Consider the following 23,815-nt stretch of genomic DNA (forward strand, 5'->3'; position numbering starts at 1 on the left):
TTCTATAGCAATTACGATCATAAATATAACTTGCTTATTAATTAACTTACGGGGGATGCGTTCGCGCTTCGTGTCGGGAAGAGAAGACGAGCTATTTTTTTTTATCCTCCGGCTTCTTTTAAATTTCTAACTCGGAGCGAAAGTAAAAAACGCGAGGTTGGCGCACGCGGCTTATAAAATTGATGATTTATCGAAAGTGTTAATAACAACACTTTCGATACGCCATCAGCTTTACATTCATTTTACGCGTCCCTTCCGCAATTTAAGTGAAATCGCCGCCGAGACTTTCCCGCAACGATGGAACATCATCGTATGGCTGCGCGCACATATACGATATCTCGTCACAGTCGATCTAATTTCGAGTTCGTCCGCGATTTCCATTTTCATCCGACGCAATTGAGCAATTTCGATCTAAACACTCGTAAAATCCGCGACTTTCATGCGCGTTAAAGTGAAACTACTTGCGTCGGCGATCCGCCTTTTTGGATAGTTTTTGAATTAACACGGATGTGATAAAACGACGAAACAGAGATACGTTTATCCCTGATTAATTAAATTGTTCATGGATAATTATCGTTATCTCACGGCATATATTTAATATCGACTATTACGTGCTGTAAAATAAACTTGTATTATAAACTATACATTTTAACGCACATGAGCAAGATTCGCTAATGATCGCGATATCAAGACATATATATCGGTTTAATTGGAAGAGAAATTGTATCGCGGAAATTGATATTCATTAATCGCGCGTGTGACAGTATGAGATATATATTATCTCTCGTAATGCAAAAAGCAAAATATCATAAGCCAGTGGGAAAGACATGCGGGAATATTTATGAGACACCATGTGCAATATATAATCAAGCTGTACGCGCGCGTATGCCGTTAGCGACAAGGTCAAGGCGGGAAGTGACTTGCCACTTCAGAGCTCGGCAAGGCCAGCTCTATTCTCTTAATATTAATATCCTCTTTCTTGTCGTACGCGCTCGAACCGGGTTTAAAAGAGGCGATGGGGTTCTCACGGTGTGCGTAGCGCAAAATGAAGATCGGTCGTCCTGCTGTCGATGCCGGTCTGGCCTGTCTCCTATGTATATTTACTCAAAGTTGAAAGATATGCTAATCGGAAACTTCCTGCCGGTCGTCGCACGCCGTGGAAGTCGTCGAACGGCTATTTAACGCGGCTCCGGTTACATCATAAAGCTTCCGCGCCTGTTTACACGCCGGCGAAGTAAGCCGACGCGGAGACGGCGACGCGACGTGCGACACAATCGTTTTCAGCGTGTTCGTTAACATCGGTAACGTACACCGTAATTTACTTAGCGTTGCCTTACCTTTTCCGGTTGCGGCCCCCATGGTTTCACAACCAGCAGTTCCTCCTCCGCATTGGGCGCCATGTCCGACTCGCTGAAAAATCACAGAAAAAATGCTTCAGAAAGTGAACGTATGATTCTTTCGGGTTAAAAGAAAGACACATATTAACATAGTTACGTACACGATTTTATTTTATTGTTTACTTAAAAAATGTGTATTTAAAATTGAAAGTACAACGAAATCAAAACGAAGTAAAGGTTGACTTGTGTTTTCCTTGTTTTTGCTGTTAGATTACGAGAGAAACATTAAAAGAATGTGAATTTTTTTTCTTCTGTATACCAAAATTAGTAATTTTAGTAGCATTAATAGCATTTTTGAAACATTGATTGTTTTTTTTAAACTATATTTTAGAATAATATGGAAAACTACTTTTCTTCTTATTTTACACATATATTAGATACAATTCAATTTGTATGCACAGTTAAATTTATAGTGTTAAATTATACTCAATTTGAGTCGTTTTTTACCATTCCTGTAAGTCGTCACTGCTCTTACTCAATATTTCATTAATTTAAGTAAACTAATAAAGCTAAAGTAATATTGTTTTATGTTAAAATAATAACAAAGTATTATTTAAGTCAAGGTATTTAAATTTCATTCCTTTAACAGTGTGTATTCCAGATTTTTTATGAAACTAAACTTTACGACAATTTGTAAAAGCGCATAGCTATATTATATTAATCCACGCATGACGACGATACGCAAAAAGAATTAATTTATTTCGACGTATAATGCAAGGACAAAATTCCTGCAACATCGTTTCCGACGTTTCGCAATTCAATGCGAATGAAGAAGCGGAAGTGACATTGAATTCCTACCGCATCCGATTCGAAGAAAGCGCGAGGCGGAAAATCTCTCAAGACAGTTAAGAGCATTGTTCTTCTTGAAAAAATGCCATCTCTCTCTTGGTCACTTTCATACAATGCAGAACGTTGTGTTTAATTAAAGAGTCACGCACATCGCGCTCGCGACTGTCGATCGTCCGTGCTGTAGAGCGATTCCGCGGAATTTGCTTCGTGGTATTTTCAAACGGTACCTCACTCACGCGGTGCGTTCCGCCAGGACGGAGGCGATGGCGCGTACCAGCACCGTATGCGTTATTGTAACAAAAATGGAAATTAATTTTCATCGCTATTTCGCTCGTTCTACGTTTCCATTCCGCCCGATTCTTGAGAAATTCGCTTATCCTCTCTTCTGGAGAAACGTATACGCATCTCGTGATCGAGAGCCCGAATATCGCAAGATGCGTAAAGAATTTCGCGATAAATTTCCGAATTCTTCATGAATATATGATGTATATTTTATCGAGAGAGAGAGAGAGAGAGAGAGAGAGAGAGAGAGAGAGAACTCGCCATCAGAAATTGATTCAATAAGGAGGACTTTAATTAATAAGGAGGTCTTCCATCATTAACTTTTGACGCTTCGCTCGAATGTGCGATTTATATCGCAGCGTCACGATGATCTCGCGCGATTATTCGCGGTAATAATCGCAATTGTATTAGCGCGAGAGATTCTGGTTATCGCGCCGGTAATTGCGTTTCACACCTGCGCACCTGTCCGGTATGCAGATACAATCTTATCCGTCGAGAGATAAAGGCGGAGACTCCTCTCGCGAGCGCTCTGGCATTTCACGGTCCGACTGCTGCGCGGTGCAATGGATTCTACCACGTATAACATTACGAGGACAGGGACCACGGATGCTTAGTTTTCTAGGTTGCCCGATGATAATAATGGGAGTTATACGATCGTGTCGCGGTCACGATCGACCGTATATGATCGTGCCATCGATGCCTTCGATGGCAAGCCGAGTGGATCGGAGATGTACCATGATGTTTGATGGTCACGTCGTGACCTTACAAATCACCACCGTAACCGTAATCACCGATTCCCGTAATTCGATTTAAAGGTTACTATTCGTAACATTAGCGCTGCGTTACACAACCGGTATATTAAACGGCGCGCTGTGAATCTTGTATCACGCGATTGACTTTCTAGACGGATGTTCCATCGCGTATACGTGTTAACATGAAACTGTCGTAGGAAAATTTACAGTGTATAATGCGTGTAAGATGTATAACTGATTTAGAAAAACAAACAAAATTTTAACAATTGTGCTATTTAGTTATGCTTATTTAATTACTTAATTTCAGTTAATCTGCTTACTTTTATGAATATTGATTTGATATCTCAATGCATTCCGATGAGAACTTTTATGAAGTCAGTGTTTTGTTTTCAGAATTTCGGCAGAACTGACAGACTCTGGCTCTTTCCTATAGGAAACTCCAGAGTTCCCGAAAAGCTTGTGCTTAAAAATATATGCTTAAGAAAAAAAATTCTGACAATTAAATATAAAAAATAAATACAAAATGTTAAGTATTTTTGTTACGCGAGACACACATCTAGACAGAGAGTTCACGTTTTAACTTTTTTATTTTAATCGGGATCGTGATGGAGAGAAATTATTGAAAGTTTTGCAATAAAAATTTAATTTTTTCGTAAAAATGTTTCGATAAAATTTATGTTCTCGAACGTAAGAAATTCAATCAATTGCATCGAAATTCTGAGAAACGGCACGCTGACTTCTCAAGGATTATCCGATGTCGCTCTACTCTCGGGTGTCACACGCGCGGACTTCCCTCACGGAAGCCCGCGACGAACACGTGCGTACGTACGTATGCGGGTACACTTGAAACGCGTGCTTGGGTATAACGCGAAGGAAAAGGTACGCGGCGTAAGTGCGTACCCTACTACTCGGAAACCGTCGAGGCATTGACCCGCGCGCGAGTGCGGTTAAGTCACCACATGTGCACGCGTGGATTACCCGATATATGTGCGCATCTACGTGCGTCCGCTACGCCGGCACACGTATGTATACATGCAAGCGCGCGCGGTGCGCTTCAATAGCATTAAAACGGCCCACGCTCCTCCACCGCCGTATCCCCCTTCGCGGCTACTACCGCCGGCCTCTAAACAATTCGCCACCGTACTCAACCGTAGATTTCCGTAATACACATTAGATCGTCAGCAGGCCGTAATTACCTAGCGATTAGACGCTGACGAGGCTATGATGGAACCCCTCTATTTTGAAATTGTCGAGTTATCTTTCTATTCTGAAGTAAATCTTTCCTAATGGGAATAAAAATGTTGCATGTTTCTCTCTTCCTCTTCCCAATAGGAACAAAAATGTTCCACGTTCTCTCTCATTAATTTTTTCTCGGTACTGTTATGTGATCATGCGATAAATGTGCGGTGTAAGAAAAGGGGGAGAAGAAAATTTCACTTTACGGAAAGGCAGTTCCATCAGAAGTCCCATATTACGTCTGCGATGTAACAAGGACTCGCTATTTTTATTAGCCTGAAATATGCACGGTTGATACCGAATACACGACACCGGATGAGATCGTCTTTCTCGTTGAATGTATACGTTCCTTGTAAGAAGTCCCGCTTGAGCGACGATCGGATAGCTTTAACCAGTCAGAAATAATTAATACATTCGATTGCACAATGCGCCGTTCTTAACACGCACGCGATGAAAGCGCGTTCCCCGTCGTGTGCGTCCAGCGATGTACGAGCAACGTACGTTCCACATAGTAGGATACATTACATATAGTAGGATGCGCAAAGAGGCGCCGCGCTCTTCGAGGCCGAGGACGACCGCGGAAAATCTTGCGACTGAGAACGCAATGTCGTTCATCTGCCTCGTTACGACCTGCGTGCGAGAACGAAATTCTCTCGCCTCGTCAATTAAACATATACGTTTATACATAAACATACGTAAAAATGTCCAATGCACTTGTAACGCGATTTACAGGAATGGTCATTTCAAAACGAAATATTCGCTCATCGTCAAACGATTGCGCGGTAATAACGCGATTCTCTTCGGTGTCGAGATGAAAAGGCATTTTCAAACTTACCGAGCCATCGAGAAAAGTACATATAGGGCTCGGCTTCATTGTGTGGAAAATTGATAGGTACTGCAGAGCGTAACGAGGTGCCGCGACTCGTTAAAACGATTATTCCCGTCTGGTCGAACTGTTGCGTAACGAAAAATATCTAATACCGTCATCGACTCGTAATAACGGAGAGGCCGAGTCTCCACCGGCAATTAACCGGCAACTAAATACCAATTTACCTCTTTTCTCTTCGGCATAATTAATTAAATTCTTGTGTCACCTCTGGAAAAGAGGTGACACAAGAATTTAATTAATTATGCCGAAATTTCAAGAGTCAAACGTGTTCACGCGCATCTCGAGACTCTCCTTCAATTCGAGAGCAGCTACTTTAACGGCACAATTGACGAAATGGTATCCGCGAAGCGTGTAGTGGAAGCAACGCCGCAGATCCGTGTTCCACGGTTATTAAAGTCGAGGTCGTCCTGAGCGCCAACGGTTGAGAGGGTACAGTTGAATACAAGAAGAGGTCATCGCGAGAGCGATTGCGAGGGGGTGCGAGGGAGCCGCGGGGGTGAAGGGGGAGGGGAGGAAGACATTGTAAGCATCACGATGCTCGTAATGCTTTCCGTCGAGTGTTCCGCCGCATCAGATATCGCGGCGCGCGGAGAACGTCTTCCCGAGCGGAGCGGAGAGTCGGAGAACGCGTTCGGGACGCGCCGCGCCGCGCCACGCCGAGGAAGAGACGCGAGAGAGAAGAAGGCGCCACGATCCCCGGGACCTCGGATCGTCGATCTTGACGACCATTAGCGGAATACACGTGAAGTCCAGGGGGATTTTTCCGTTATGACTGTTCCGGGAGCTATGCACGCTGGAATGCTAACCGAGCCCGGCGCGATGCCCGGAAATGCAGTCCCGTCTACCATACCTGATTCCTCGCCGATTGCGAAAGAAATACGTTCGTATTTCCCCCGAGGGGGCTGCAAAAACCAGCCGGACGTTCGTCGAGCTTTCGCGCGCGGTACGTAACGCTAGATTTCGTCGCTGTACACGCCGCGGAGCTTTCGCGGATTCGCGGCACGATGAGTTTGAAGATTTTTTTATAATCGATTTTCATAACCGATCGAAATATCAAATCGAGAGCGGTACGTGCGTGTGGGATGAACATTAGAACCAAGGGGGTCAAAATTATTTATTTGACAATTTTTAAAATAATTATTATTTAATTATTTATAAAATATCATAATTTTTAAAATTTTCTCTAACTTTTATTAAAATATACAGATAATTTATTTTATAAATTTCCTATTTTTCTCTTGTTTTTTATTTTGACCCCTTTGATATAGAAATAAGTATAGTTGATATTCGGTGGTTCTAGTATTAAAAATAAAATATAAGAATTTCAAGTCACGCAAATTTATGCGTTTTTTATGCACATTTATTCTGTTATCTTTTTACGCGTGCAGCATATAAACGTAAGGGCTATTTACGCTCCGAGGCGTGTACGTGATAACAATTATGATATTATCCGGCATCAAATAACTATACTAACTCTAACTACACTGTCATGGGATTTGTAATAATCTCACATTCTAACCCGATGAATAATGAATTGCCCAGGGTCATTTAAAGTGTATTAAAGTTCGTGCGTGCGCGGTTCGGATGGCCGAGAAATAGATACTTCACTCGTGTATCATCGTAAATCGTAATCACGATATCGTCCGCGATTTACATTATGTTTATTAGATAATCAATATGGAAATAAGTTCTTGATCTCCGAAGTCGCGCTACATTCCTTCGTAAATCGGGAAAACCCAACCACCTCCTAGCCGGACAATAATTTCTTCTTTCCAAAACTATAAGCTCCTTATATTATTATTGTCATTCCACTGTGCTTCACGCGGCATTTAAAACGCATACGTGCCCATTACGCATATTACGACATTTTCACCGTTCCGATATCGGCTCGCATTTTCATCGAGCACATTTGAGCGCTTCGTTCGTCACGCATCGTATAAAATACATTAAAAAAGGCCCGATGACGGATGACCTCGATCTAGGAAGAGGAAAATTTTCAGGACGTGTGTGTGCGCGCGCGCAAACCAGGATCTGAGCGGGAAAGCCACCGGTATATATATGTTGATTACAGACCTCGCCCTGCGATAAATCGCTACCGTAGATGCGACCAGAGGAAAAAGAAAAGGATAAGGAAAAAAGTGACGAGAGAGAGAGAGAGAGAGAGAGAGAGAGGAGGAAAAGGAAAAGGCAAGAGAGGGAGAGACTGCGACCGCGGTCCAGAACGATAATAAATGTGAGATCGGATCGGGTTGTTGGTTTTATTGGTGGGAAACCGCTTGAGCGAGCAACGATCCAGATTATTTGAATATCGTACCACAAAAACGCTCTCTAACTCGATCAGCTGAAGACGACAGTCGGGTTAAAATCGATTCGCGACAGGTTTCGTTCGGAATAATTCGCGAACCCGTTCCTAATCCGCTGCTCATTACGTGTTTCGTTACGTCATGCCGTGAACTCGACGTGCGAAAGCGGTCTCATCGAGAATAATCGCGTGAGATAATGGGGATAAATCGATCGTCGATAATCACTCGCGGGCTGTCAAGAGAAACGTACGGAGGAACAGATGCAGAACGAGACGATTATAATTTAACTATTTAAGGATTTCAGCAATGAATGTAGCTTCTCGTATTCACCGCTCTAACATCTTAATTCATAGAAAATGAAGCGTGTTCTGAATATTTCCATGCAGGATGCATAAATGTCACCTCCATCGATCATGGAGATGACTGTCAGTCGCTTTCTTGGAACGGGAGTTCGATCGAGAGCGGTTTCGCGGAGAAAACGATTCGTGTGTTGATGATACACGTGGCGCTCGCAGGAAATTGAAGTCATTAATGCCCGACCGAGAGAAACGAGTAACGCCCTATTGGTCGAGATACGCGTAGCGTCGAGTCGCATCATTTTGATACGCGATATATTTTCTTAAAGGCCAAAAACTTTCTACCTGGAAATCTGACTCCTTCTTCATACCATCCCCCTTTGCCTCAGTGACTAGAAAGATTAAATATAAAACAAATAATAATAACGAGGAGTAAAAAAACATTTTATTTATAGACCAAGAAAGAAATAAAAATGTGAGGAGTCGTTACCTCGATCTTTAGAAAAATTCGTAAATCTCTATTCTCGATAAAAACAGATATTCTTTGGAGAAAGAAGAAAGAGAAAGATATTGTCGGGATGTCTTCCTTATAAAAAAACAATCTACGAGATTGACCGTGAAACATGCTGAAATTATTCTTACTCCACGCACGTTTCGAAAGCTTCCTGCGAATAAACTCATCGCGAGATCTAATACGCGCGAGGAGCCAATGTCCCGTGAAATATACGTCGATTCGGATCCCGTTTCGTTTGTCACTGCTCGCCAACCGAGTGTCCATTGTAAAGATCGTATGCCGTTATGAATCTCTGGTTATAAAACGGGTCCTCCGTCTGGCGAGCTGTACCATCCTCTCTTCCTTCCCCCTTGCTCTCTTTCTCTTTCTCACCGGCGGAGGGTATAACTGTATCTTTTCCGCGGGCCGCGGCACATACGTGAACATCTGTGATCGTGCGGCAACGAGACGCGAGAAGAAAGAGAAGGAGGAAGGAAGAAAGGATGCTTCTCTCGAAAAAAAGAAAGAGAAATAAATAAGCGGAGACGGACGGACGAATTCGCGCAGGATGACGCTCCGACAGTTCGGATTATCGCACCGGAGAAATCTAATTTACAGCGGCACGACGCGAAACTACAATTTCTCTGCACCGTTAGCCACTTCGATGCACTTCGTTTATAGCGAGATGACATTTAATTCAGCGTGGCGCGTTCATCGGAACAATTGTCGAGATCGCCGCCGCGCCGCGCCGCGCCGCTCCGTATGGTCTCACCACTCGGAGCGATTCCCGCTCCGAATATCTCGACGTATAGCTGAGAGAAAAATGCTAACCAGCGAAAAAGTATTGCATTCTTGTACGCATGAGAGTTACCCGCGATTCATTGACTTAACAGTCGCGCGGAAAAGTAACATGGGGGGGTAATTATTATGGTAAGAGATGCGTTTGAACGGCGGTTAATTGCGAGACCCCGCATCGGGAATGCGCGACCACGTGCGGTAGCAAACATTATTCACCCCGGCGGCATAACGGTACGCAATAATTAACACCGATGCGGAATTATTGGCTAAACACGCGGTAATAAAATCGACCGCGCCGCGCGATGCGCTCCCCGCGCGCCGAGAAAATGTATAGCCGCGTGAGAATACATTTGCAGTGGTAACCGCGATAACTATACCGGGAGATGGTGGAGAACGCTTTCCAGCAGCCTGCGAGACTGTTTCGCGCGAGTTACACAACGCGCGCTTGCGATAAATCATAGGTGAAGTAACGACGGGACTAATTAGCCGGGCGAGGTTTAGACAAAGGTAACTTGTTATAAAACGCTACTGATGGGATGCGCGGTATCAAATATATTACATGTAACTTTATTCGTCGAATAGACTTGACTGTATATATTATTGCGATCGTTGATCTTGAATCTTACGAATCCTTTGTTGTGTAAATAGATTGTGCGTTTACTTAATTTATATAAGAGAATTCATGTTTAAGACAAGGAAAGTAACGCAAACGTTTTCATGAACAAGTTGTCACTTTCGATATTCATTTTATATATTGTATTATATGTATAAAATGTTATATTTTACATATATAATTTTCTTATCAAAGATCCAAATTTGGAAATCAGACAGCCAATATGAGTGCCGGAAGTGCCTGTTCATGAAAGCGTCACATCCTGACTTCATCTTGAATCGAAATTCTCACATAAATTGCAATAAATTACCCAACAAAAGTTTCGCAAAATCCACGATTGGCATATGATTCTAATAACATAATCAAGCTTATTCGATAAATAAATTAAATAGACACATAATACATTTGACACCGTATTATACGTATTACAAGAAGTACCTTTACCTAAAGCTTGTCACGATTTCAATCTGCTATATGAGAATATATAAATTAATCAAAAATGTAAAAAAATGCTCCTAATATGATACTAATTAAAATTTGTTTTGTCCGAAGCGCCGTCGTTCGTCCATACATGGTTGTTGAAATCACACGGGCTCGTGAGAGTCCGCTTTCGTGTCAAAGGAAACGATTTTGCGTTTACAAAACATCGTTTCCGTTTGCGTTGCACTCGTTGCAGTCCGCGCGCCGCAGCTTGCGCGAGTATATACCTTTGTTTTACCTCGCTGAGACAAAGAGCGAGCGAGCGGAGCGCCGCGCGCCACCCGTCTACGCACTGTGAGCGGTCCTTTAACCCGCTCCATCGCTTTCACGGAGGAATTCCAAGTCGCGCCAAGTGTGCAACGGGCATGGAATGCGAGGATGGTAGTCTGCATATATGCATCGGTAGAAATTCAGGCACGCCGAAGCCAAGCAACAACGATTTCCGATCTCGACGCGATTTGCTCGCCGTCCGCGCGCATCGCGACACGTGTTTACACCCACACGTGACGCGTTTACGCTCATCGCGCGGACGACGACACGGAGGCCATAAGGATCGAGATGTGACCCGAATGATTTATAGATCCTCGAGTAATATCGTGGCGCGCGCAGAAGCGAGGAAGATCCCGACGGTGATGTCCGATTGCGATTGTCCGGGACGCGCGGCATCATATTTTGTTATATTTCCCATCTCTTTTTCTCTTTGTTTTATCCCTTTCGCGAAGAATCTGTCTTGAAATAAACGAAAGAATAATAATTCATCTCGAAAAGTAGTTAGAGATTGCTTATTTTGCTGCTTACATAATTTTACGTGCTGTTACAATGATGGATCTGTCGGATTACAAAATTCAAATTTTAATCTTTGATTCTGATTGGTTCTGATTGAATTTAAAAATCACTTGCGTAGGTAGTCGTTAGACAAAGAAAAGATGTCGCATCGTATTAACGCTAATTCGAGTTCTGCGATGCATGCGATATCGCAAATTTATACGTCGTGCCGGTTACGATATGAATCCAGATTAGAGCGTATTAGTTACGTGAGAAATCATTTCCCAACGCTAATGCTACACGCGTATCAAGAAATCCCATGACACATATGTATGTGTACTTATACCATTATACAATGCAATTTCAGTGGAGATCCTGCGAACGGAACTTTGCGTTGAATAATTCAGTCTTTCTCTCCCTCGAGAGCAATATTTACATAACAATATTTCAGAAATTCCATGTCGCGTTTCAAAGCGCTAATCTTATTGCAACGAATTACGAGCACGGAAACTCTTTTTTTTTTTATTAAAAACTGGTTCACGAGCTGTAAGAGAATAGATTCCCATCAAGTGAAGAAGACAAAGTCATCAGTCTTTTACTGTATACATACTTTCGTATGTGTTTCTAGAATCGAAACTTCGTCTTCTACCAACCCAGGATCTGACAACGTCACGTTGAACAAAAATATCACTGCGATCGAGGACGTGATGGTCACATTTTGTGACGGTTACGCAATATCTTGAACAATAGATAGATTAGCCACAGTAGCGCGCCGAGATACCGTGAACGAATCGTTATCTCCTTGTCGGGGCGTGATCGTTTACAGGTCGATTTAATGGGTCGTTCGCAGGCCGTTTGCTCGCTTACTATAACAAAACCATCCTCCTTTTTCCCTTTACCCTGAGAAATCGCGCCGACGAGACTCAATCAGAATGTAAAAAGAACTCGATTAAAAAAATCAATTTTTAATGTAATAAATAATTTCAACCACCTAAATTGTATGAACGTAATATTTGAAATAATAATAATCAGCTCGAACATTGTTCACTAGGAAAAGCATCTAATTAGGCAGCTAAAAAAATATAAACTTTCTATCTCTTGCCCAGCTTAGAGAACGCACGCGATACATAATTTTATTATTTATTTTGATAGAAATTTTATCTTATTCGTAACAGATCGTTTTCCATTACACATGTAAAAGCTTCCCTTTATTATTGTTATATTTTACATATCTATCGTATACAAGTATAATTCCCTACAAATATAGTTAAAACTTTTTAAATGTAATTAATTTTTTAATTGGACATAGATACAAAACTTTACAGATTTTATTTTTAAACATTTTATTTGAAATGTCTTAATTTATCTTCACATTTTATATAAATAAAATGTTCGTAAATTTTATAAATTAACTATCATTTTTTTAGTAATGTATTTCAACATCCTTAAGCTAATCAATAATTAACTCATCTATCATAAATTGGCATTTAAAGTCATTGACATGTTTGCAAAACAAAACATTTGAAATATAATAATTACGCTCTTATATAATAATATTATGTATTTGTGTTTAAAATATGACATGGAATATTGACCAATTTCACAACGCAACGCGAGATTTCTGATCAGCTTTCAAAATAACACATAATACATGCTAAATTTATAATATATATAATATATATATATATATATATATAGATATATATATATTTATTAAAATATCAAGTGCAACATAAACGACCGCGGTCGTCTATTGTATGGTCAATTGATTATGACGTTTTAAAGAAATATACTGGCTATATTCGCAGCTTCGATCTCGGCTTTTCTACTTATCGGCTAATTAATTTTAGCACATGATTTATGCGTTTCTCTGAGTAATTGGATCAGCATCATTCATAAATCGCTGCCAGCGAGTCCCGCGAGCTTCCTACTAGTTAGAATGATCTACGATCAGGCGGCGGCGGTTTTGCTCGATACCGCATGAACCTCGCGGAAAAATCGCGACGCGGAAAGCCATGCTTAATAATCGTCGTTGTTCCGAAGCGTAGGATGCACGCGGAGATGAATCGCGCACGTACAGCTGAAACGGAATTGTAACGGTGAACGTCATTGAAAAGAAGCGCTCCAGCAGCATTCGAGAAAAATGTAAATAAAAGTCTACCGCATAATTGGATGTTCGCGATTAATTGGAGGTAATAACGGCGATGAATGTGATATAGTGTCGCGTATTACGTTTGTTCGTTTAGAGGACGCGATACCAGAGAGAGTGCCGCATTTCTCATATTTCTTAAAGACTCGAGAAAGCTTTCAATGTCAATTAATGTATAATTGTTGGAAATCACAGCAACAAACGCATTTTATCGTGTAAACTATTAATTTATAATTATACTAATTTACAGTAATTAATCATTATAAATGTTATAATAGTTTGAAAATGTTTCTAATATGAATATTTTATATTAGAAGCTAATTAATTTATAATCCATAATTAATTTAATTTATCCATAACCCGCCTTTATTGCAAATTTTATGAAATATAATCGATATATCTATAAAATTGCGTAGTATGTATTAATAAAAAAAGATCGAGCAGTAGATGCTTTTTAAAATAAAATTGTGGACTAATCTAAGAAATTCAACATTCGTGTCACCTTCGAGGTTTAAGATGACGAATCTACTTTTGGCATTAAAAGCGACAATTTTCTTGTCAACTTTCGCGAAGGAGACTGGAAACAGAGAAATTTGCATGCACGCACGTGGAAATCACTCTAAGAAATTGTTTCATGCGCAGATCCATACCGGTCCATCTTACTCTGTTGGATTTAAGATTTTAATTTGTCACGCTCTGCATAAAAAATTGCGCGACAGTTTCTAATCTTCATCCTCACAATCATCATTGCGTACCGCCACGTTAACGACCACGTTTCACGAGGTGTATTTAAATCAATTTACAATAGAAAGTATTATACTCTTATGGACATCAATTGCGGCAGTTTCTAAGAACGATTGGAAAGTCGAATGCTCAATATGATAAAGCGCTTGTTAGCAAAATGACAAAAGATATGTAGGACACGTTCCCAACGGTGTGACGTTAAAAGACGACAAAGTGACGTCCACTGATGTCTAATACACGTCTCTTAACGTCACTCTGCTACTTGAATTAACTATTCAAGTATCAAATTAAGTACAAGAATATTGACATTGGGATTCTTCAAAAATTCACGAACATTATATTTTTTAAATTTAGGTAACACTTCCAAACTTTGTGTGTATGCGCGCGCGCTGTGTGTGTATGTGTGTGTGTGAAAAGCTATTCGCGTAACTGTACGTGCAATTAAAACCCATCGTACCAGGATCAATTAACCTGAAGGGGATTAGCTTTTAGTACAAGTCTAATTAGGTAATTCTCGATCTTTTGTCTCGCGATGATGTATGATTAAGCAAAGTGTCGAAAGCAAGTAACAAAAACAAGTGATTACAAATCGCATCTGCTTAATCCGTACAATACAATTGTTTTCACCATGAGCGCGGATATTTTTTTTGTCTAGCTCATTACGAGTGACGAGTGATGGATTAATAAATTACACCTACGTAGATAACTTATTACTTTATAATTGCAAAGTACCATACCGATCGTTGCAAAGCATTCGTGAATGTGCGAGATGTACAAGAAGTAATTATCGTGACGGATTGACAGATTGAGTTCATCTAAAAGAAAGTTAGATAATTAAATATGTTATTTTAGCGATTCAATTCAGTTGTTGAACGCTTAACATCGATTTTACGCAAATAAGTCTACTTTTATATTTAAACTTATAACTTAATTACATTATGGCTTAATTTAGTACACCACGTTAAAGAAATCGTTTCATCAAGTTAATCTTTTATAAATTTGCTAAAATTTTAATTAAAAATTAATCGAAGTGTTTACCTTAGTATTTACGCAAATTAAAATAAAGAGATTGTCCGTCCAAAGAATTGAGACAATTAAAATAGCACTATTGACACTATTGAATCATATATGTATGCATCTTGATTAACGCGCACTTCACATTTATAATAGAAGGCTTATGTCTCTGGTGTTTTCCCGACATTTCGTGAAATATGCGCATTCTAGTCAATAAAATACGCAGCTGACGTAAATGACGTATCCCGTTGTACAAAGAAATTGCCTCAAAGCACAAAATAAGACTGCTCGCGCAATCTGTATCTAATGTAAGGCATCTCGAGACTTGGTGCGGTCTCTTCTTATTAAAACTTTTTCTCCCCGCAGTGCTACGTTATGCTCTGTATAATAATTTTTTTCATTCAAGATGCTTTACTTCCCCAAGGAATGCGCGCAATAAAGTAGGCCATTTGAGATAGAAATATCAATAGAAAAGAATAATAAAAATGCGCGTGTGTATTTTTTTGTACGAGTCAGCAACAAAACTAATTAAAACAATCGCTGTGCCGTAACAACCAATCATTCGAATATTTGAAATATTAGCTTAACGATAAAATTGAGTTATTATACTTTTATCATTTTTAAAAATGATGTACAAAAGGAAGTAAAATTCCTCGTAAACGAGAAAACTGCCTCACATGTCCGCGATAGTCGCAATAAACGCGCCTATTGTTTCCCGTGGATGGTTCGGTCGTGGCATTGATTGAATTTTTAATCGATCGTTATGCTCGACAAAATGCGCATTACAATCAAGACCCGGTGTGCGATCCGATTATGACGGTACCGCGGCCACGGAAACGGTTTTATTAGCATTAAATGGCATTAAATTGCACGGAACATTGTGTACAACGTAAATTAGTACCGAGTTACATATCACATTTAAAGAGTCGCCTTTGAGAAGGCGGCCACATCGTACGTGCGACTCGAAACATCGGATTAAGTACATTGGTGAGCAATGTGAGCAAAATGTGAATTGCACGCACTGGTAAACCTGTACCTGTGGTATCGAGTAAACTAGTACGTTGCCTATCGATAAACCAGTATACGTGAGAACGCGATACAAAGTTCTTCAAGGAAATTGCAGAGAAACGTTATTATTATGATATTATTTAAATTGGATTTATTTGCTGGACACAATTATCATATTTGTGCATTCGATTTCGTGAAAGACGTAACAAATGATCCATGTATCAAGTATTTAAGACATATCGATGTTTAATTAGTTTGTTAATTTGAATTCGAAGAATCGACGTAGAGAACAGAAAAGAAAACTGATTGTTCAGTTCATGTACGCATGGACAATGATACGTAGGTGTATATTAGAATTGAAACAAGCACGCCACTAGGACATATTAGATGAACAAGGATCACGTGGGTTGATGTAAATGTCCTTCGCAAATCATGACTCGATTAATCTAATATGGAAGCGGCCGTGGCATGAATCGACACGCTTGTCCTTAAAGTTCTACCCACTTACCCATTTTATTTAAATTTTTTTTAATTATCTGCATCACAAAAAGATATTTAGATGCGTATGAAAAAGAAATATATATATATACACAGAAAAAAAATGTATTCTAATATTCAATTTTAATTTTAATTTTAATTTTCTAATTTTGTCAATTAATTAAATCTTTCAACTATATATATAAAATATAGTTTTATATTGTCCCACATATACTTATACAGTAAAAGATAAGTCTCAACGATATTGGTGAACGACATATCGCAAGTGTAACGCAACACCTTGTATACGATATTGATCAACCTTTAGTCTTCGTATAGATGCGCTTTTGCAGCTAAAAAAAAGGCAAAGCTAGTAGCATGATATAGCGCGATATTAAAAGGAATCGAGTCATGCTGGTTCTTACACGTGTAACGAAGCATGCGTCAACGGCGAGATTATGTTGGAGGGAAGCGCCGAGTCTTCAAACCCGTATTCTCAGCGCACATCCGGCGTTAAATGCAGCCGCCTCAGCCTCATTTCGCGTTTGCGTTCGACGTGATCTTCACATTAAACAAATATACAAGGCTGATAACGTAAATTGAAACGTAAAGGCGCGCGATTCATCCCTGCGCTCGATCGCGCAACGTTATCACGCGACGTTATCACGCGATGTCGTCACGTTACCTCGCGTACTTATCGGAAGTGTAGGTTGATAGAACTATACGTGCGATGACTATGGGATGGGATCAAGCTCGATATTATATAAGAAATAATATTTCATACATTGTATTTGCAACGCAACTAATCCCGACTAGTTTATAGTTTCAAATTTTAGAATAAATATCTACAGGATTTGAAATGAACTTATAAACAGTTTATATCGTACAGAATCGAATTTTTTAGTAGTACTCGAACTCTAAGAACGAAGTTAGTTTAAAGAATGTAATGCGTAAAGGTTTCAAATAACTTTTCTTCCATAGTTTTAATTATATTTGTATTATACTTAACATTTCAACGATTGATAATCTAATATTTGTAATTATTGATAAATAATATATTAAAATAATTGTCGCTTTATACAAACGTTTTGATTCGAAGGAACATCTAGTAAAGTAACTCATAAAAAATTCAAACATATTTGATCCAGATTCGAGTCCATTTATACTTTTATTTTTCGAGATACTCATAAGGGGGTTTAAACACCGTTTCGTCCAAGTTCGGTCTTGAAAGTATTGCTTTTATATTTTTCGAAATAATCATAGAGTGTTCGAAACTACCAACAGATTCGAGCCTAACTTGTAAGATCCCATCGCTAGCGATAACAATCGTATAATTGTTCGTGGTTCTTTTTGTGGTTCCCACGAAATGGTTGCGGATATTTTGCCGGTGATTTCGCCGTCGCGGGAACAATGGGCGTCTCGGCACCTGCCATATCCGATGCTCGTCCGATGCGGCGCGGCGGAGGCAACAATCGCGGCGCGCCAAAGTCGTACGGCGGCGCGTGAAAACGCACAAACGGCGTGATTTCGCGTTAAAGAGCCCGGGGGAGAGGGGGGGCGTTTCTGCAATTGCGGTAATTGGCACGAAAGTAACGACTGGGGGTTTTTACGTTCGAGATCTTTAACGTAAACGCGCTCGTGAACGCGATTCCCGTTTCATTCATCACGACTCGCGTTTTACGTACGTACGTTTCACCGCGTGTGTACGTATGGGAAATTAAATTACTCGTCTCGTTAGGCGCACGTCCGCGCGCGTGCAAAGAAAAAATCGAAGAGAGAAAGACGCGCCGTTTCCTCGTTTTAATAATTATCGAGGAGGCCCCGAACGGGATCGTTTTCTTGCGAGCAAAAAGGTTTGAGTAAAATCGTCAGCGTGCGAGTAGCATGTTTATTACCGCGCGCGTCAATAATTCTCACGTTCTCGATGACAAGCGGTAAACGATGAGTTAAACGATATTCGTGATGTCTAGTTTCATTAATACGGTCATTAAAGATAATTGATATCGAACTTCCATTTTTCACTCGTCGTTATTTCCGCCGTAAACGACGCAACGTCGCTGTCGCGAGGCAAGATCACGGGGAAGTGATGCAAAAATCTTCGAGCAACAACATTGCCGAGTCGCGAAACTTTTGCAAGTTTGTCAGTTGCAATCGCTGTTGTGTCAAAGCCGCGTTTCTCGCAACTTCCGTTTCTCACAATTTCACGCGACAGAACGACGTCCTCTATATCAAGATCTATTAATCTTATTTATCAATCCTCGAAAGTCGTGCTCGCTGTTGCGTCAAAGTGTATTTTTCGTAATTTCCGTTTCTCACAGTTTTGCGCGACCAGAATGAAATCTTCATTCTGTCGACATCTATTAACATTTTAACGGGAAACGGACGCCTGCGGTGATTTTCACACCCTAATATCGAAAAAATGAAAATGATGCTCACTGTAATTTTAATGTGCTTCTTTCATTTTTAAAATATTTTTTTGTTTTTCTTTTTCTTTTTTTTCCCAGAAAATATTGAGTAAATCTATTGTGCTCAAATAATTAACTTACAAATTATAGAACGATAAAAAATATGCAATATGTAATTAATAATAATAACTTTTAACTGGGGTATAAAATCACTCCAGGTGATAATTTACGCAAAAAAAATATATCAGGCACCCATTCCCTTTAATCTTCAAGTAAATAGGAAATATACGGGCTGGATCTTTTGTGCCTAATAATATTTTTCACGTGAATTTATGTACATTTCTATTAATTTTATTTTTATATTATTATTATATTTTAATAAAATCTTATTTATCAATCCGCGAAAGACTGTGCTGAAGCGACTGATAACGAGTCGAGGTGTGCGATATGGTAACATTTACCTTAATTAACTTAATCAGACGGTCCCAGTCTCGGACATTCCCAGTCGCGTACTTGAAAACGCGCGCGGAGAAAAACTAATCGGCTTTAATCGCTGCGACCGGCTCAATCGATCGCCCGACGATCGTCGAGACAATCGGCATCGGGCGACCGCGGGAGCTTATCATCACCACACTTGGGATTCACTGCGGCACCAACTCCGCACCGCGAGCTGGTCGGAGGTTTACTGACACCGGCGCGGCGCGGCACGACCGGCACGATGCAATGTAGCGGCGCGGAGCGGAGCGGAGCACCGCGCGCGGTGCTGAGGCGCCTTCACCTGCTCGTAATGTAAGCAGAGTTTATCTGAGTTTATCTCGCGATACATCATGCGCGGGGCTAGGACGTAAGGGACACACGCGTGCACACGCGCGCACGTCCTCGTCGTGTAGCCGATAATCAAACGTTTTCTCGTCGTATGCGTATATACGCAAAGCGAGCATGAAACGGGAATGTAGAACTGGATAAATCGCCGCGGATAAGTCGAGACGCATCGCAAAAGAGTGACTCCTTAATAAAAAATTTTTCATATAAAAGTATGTATAAACGTATAGAGAATTATACGCTGTTAAATATTAAAGAAATTTAAACAAATACCTTGATTGCTAAGTAATATTTTGTTATTTTTAACCATATGTGTCGAAATTTATTATTTTAACACAAAACAGTATTATTTTAACTTCATTGCTTTAGTTAGATTAACGACATATTGAGCAGGAGCAGTAATGACCTACAGAAATGGTTAAAAACGACTCAAGTTGAGTATATAATTTGACACTACGAATTTAATAGTATATATTATGAAATATGTTCATATATGTTTTCTTTCTCTTTTGTATAATCTCTGTTCGTATATACAGAAAAAAATAATAACAAAAATTAAAAAATAATTAAAAGGATAACTTTCGCGTTGCTTATTAAAAAAAAAAAATGAAGTTTGAGGAAATGAAAAAAAATTACCTATATATATAATTGCCTTATAATTTTCAACACACCTAAAAAATGTGAAACAGATTTGAAGAATACGCATATTATAAAATATTGAAGACACATATATGTAAGAATACACGACATACATATAAAATGATAAATAAGACTCTAGCCTGAAATCTAACGCAAGTTACAGATTCTTTAAAATGGGCCTAAAATATGTGTGACACATTGCAATTACAGATTGCAGATATGATGTCGTCTCATTGGATGCATCATGTATTAAAACTAGAGTTATCTAGGTGAAACGCTTGATGTAAAATGAAACGGTTTCTACGGATAATTTCCTATCGGATACACGTGCGACAAAAATTAGTAGTTTTCACGGATATGAAAGTTTATAAAGTACGTTTTATTCGAATGGAAACGTTAAAGAAATTACTCGAAGTAATTACAATTTTACGAAAATAAATTCGATTTATTTATTATAAAACGCCGCGTCTATCTAGAAATATTATTTTTATTATCATTGTTTTTTTTTAGAGTAAAAAATAATATTTGAATTGAGGCAAATAGACATATATTATATGGGTGAAGAATATACTTTATACTTTATACTTCGAATCCAATACTAAAATCGAATCGCGATATAATGTTTTGTGATTATAAATCACACGGATTAGAAAAAAATAAAAGATATACAATATATACATATTATACTTTTAATTTCGTAAAGAATGAAAGTGATATAGAAATTATAGTTAGCTGATTTGCTAGCTTGAATGCGCCCATTTTTTAGCAGTATTATTTAAACACATCTGATTCTACGCTAAAATTTGAAACAAACTCATATTGATAATGCATTTTTAATTTATTATAATCCGATTATAATATCTATTTAATTATCGAAATATTTTTAAGATAATCAGTAATGTCTTACATCAATTTGCATAAATGTTAAATTTGATAAATCAGCCTACAGTGCAGTATTAATTTTCCAATTTATTACAATCCAGATTTTTCATAAATACGTATACATGTCTATGGTGTAATAATATTATTGTATATTGTATATTTTTATAATTATTATCTATTTGTGTGAATCGTCCACGCAGATAATAATAATTAAAAAAAAATGTAGTTTTGCAAAAATATATATTATTGTAAATGTATACATTTATTTATAAAATATTTGAATAAAACATAAACTTAATATTGCATTAAATTTTATGTAGAGTAATTTAAATTAGACACATAGGATCCATATTTGATAATTACAAAAATTTATTCATTTTGAGTCTTTTTAATAATAGTTTATCGACTACTCATATAATCAAGTAATTACGTCGACGAGGTGCTAAATTATAAAGACTGCATAAATTATCGTGATTATCAGACGAGCCCAATGACTGAAAAATATGGACGTTTTCGACTGTCGACATAAATTTTTCAACCATCGGTAAAATATCTGAACAATTTGTCTATGTCGGCAATTGATAAGTTTATATCGATAATCGATAATATCAATACTCTTCAATTATCTTCGCATCTAACGGGTCTCCATTAAATTATAATCATTATAATAATTTGCCCGATGATCTTTAATAATTTTAATTAATTAATAATTTTGTTGTAATATTACCTTTCGAAGATCAAGCTGTCCTGTCGGTAATCGCATACGTTGCAAGTGCTGCATTTCGACGATAGATCTGTTTCTCCGTCGGTATCGTCACAACGATCTTGATCTCTCCGATGATCTACGACGACGTTCCACGTTCGGTGGATAAGATAGAACAGATAAAGCGACTTGCCTCGTCCGCAGGGTTGCGATCTCGCGTTCCCCATTGTTGTTAATTTTGTCGAGTTTTACTTTTTACAGTTTATAACACAAGTACACGACACGCCAAATTAAAAGCAAATTATTAAGAGAAAAAAACTTATTGCTTGATCACACTATTTTTTGCACACTTGCGTAGAATATTACAGTTCTGCATAATGTCTTTATTAATTAAATTACGCGTTTATCTTTCCAAGTCAATCACGCGCAGAACTTTTTAACTTTCACATTCGGTACACTTTGTCACTGCTCGACACCCTGAGAATGAATTTGCGTAAGTTTTCCCGAGAGATACTTTTTCCGCGTTACATGTAATGCGAAGATCGCGCGAAGATTGCATGACCGGCCATCGAGACCGTGAGATTCTGAACTGCTTGAGTCCCGCGTGCCATGACCCCGGCCTTCAAGTCAGAGTCGTGTAACAGCTTAAGTAATAGCTTATGCTTTCCTTCACGGGCGGTGTGGCGAACTCGGAAGACAGGTCTTTGCAACCCACTGAATTTATCATTTGTTTTTGTCATTCGATTTAACATGTTCGTTAGATTTTGAAGGCTTTCGTCTCTGGACTACATTGCATCTATGTCATCTATCCTTAAACAGATTTAAAATAATAATTACTCGGGATATATAATTAAAATTTCAGACCAGACATTACTATGCATTACGATACCTTTTTTTTTATTATTCGATACTAATAAAGTAGATTCTACTTTTTTGGGGACGTAGAAACAAAAAATGTGAGTGTCATGCTTATGTGACTTGTCTTATCATGATGAGAATTGTGATTGTATTATATGACATTGGCACAAATGTATTAATTTAGTTTTCAATAAGTTCGTATATATATATCTCTAATTTATTTCGCAAATTTCGGTGTATTCCAATTTCTTCTTTTTCATGCCAGTGTCTGGCTTTACTTCCTGTTCCAATTGTTTATCCATTATGAATGACTGTTGTATTAAATCGCGAATGCGCACGGTCCGTAATATTACTTCATTACTCGGCATTGCCCATACGATTGTGTTTATACTTGCGTAATTACGGGTCGAGACAAGAACTCGAAAGTAGCACTTATTTAGAATGAACGCTGCGTACTGCACTTCTTCAAATGGCGAGGGGATTAAAACGCGATTTTACGACGCGACTTTATTAAGATCTCGTCCCGTAGAACTTCCGTAAATTACACTCACGACACTCACGTGGGAATGTTTTATGTTAGATGTAATTATATGTCTCCCGTTCTAATAAAAATCTATTTATGAAACAGAATGTGTTTGCTTCAAAATTACTTTAATTTCGCATTTTTTCTTCCATTTTTGTGTTCGCGAATATTGTAAATAACTACAATATGTATAAATATACATTATATATAAAATATGTCCATATACATTTTAATATACCTATTTTATATGATTATATATAGACAATTTTTCTCATTTTCTCAAATTTTATTTTTATTAAAAAAAAAAAAACAATGTGAAAATTATCCTTTTAATTATTTTTTAATTCTTCTTATTACAATATTATTTTTCATATGTATACGAACAGAGACTATACAATAGAGAAAAAACATATATGGACATATTTTGTATATAATTATATATATATTCACATATGTTTTTATATGAAAAATTTTTTATGGACTGTTAATATATTATCG

At 38.5% G+C, this 23,815-nt stretch overlaps 2 protein-coding genes across 6 annotated transcripts in view; one reads left to right on the top strand and one right to left on the bottom strand.

The window, feature by feature from the left end:
- The window catches only part of Mwh (multiple wing hairs), a 47,970-nt gene that overhangs the window by 20,967 nt on the left and 3,188 nt on the right, over positions 1-23,815 (bottom strand). For 2 of the 4 annotated variants that reach the window (XM_071780640.1, XM_071780642.1), the window contains exons 2-3: positions 21,961-22,741; positions 1,338-1,410 (exon numbers count right to left, since the gene is read on the bottom strand). In XM_071780640.1, the coding sequence (XP_071636741.1) occupies positions 1,338-1,410; positions 21,961-22,163 (276 nt within the window). In that variant the 5' untranslated portion in view covers positions 22,164-22,741. Of the gene's footprint in view, positions 1-1,337; positions 1,411-19,351; positions 19,573-21,960; positions 22,747-23,815 lie in introns of those variants that run through there. The other 2 variants (XM_071780641.1, XM_071780643.1) reach the window with 2 other exon arrangements.
- Positions 1-23,815, top strand: part of LOC139814414 (uncharacterized) — a 68,931-nt gene that overhangs the window by 6,356 nt on the left and 38,760 nt on the right. The gene's annotated exons all lie outside the window — the stretch shown is intronic.

Source organism: Temnothorax longispinosus, chromosome 6, assembly GCF_030848805.1.
Source record: "Temnothorax longispinosus isolate EJ_2023e chromosome 6, Tlon_JGU_v1, whole genome shotgun sequence".
Lineage (NCBI taxonomy): Eukaryota > Metazoa > Arthropoda > Insecta > Hymenoptera > Formicidae > Temnothorax > Temnothorax longispinosus.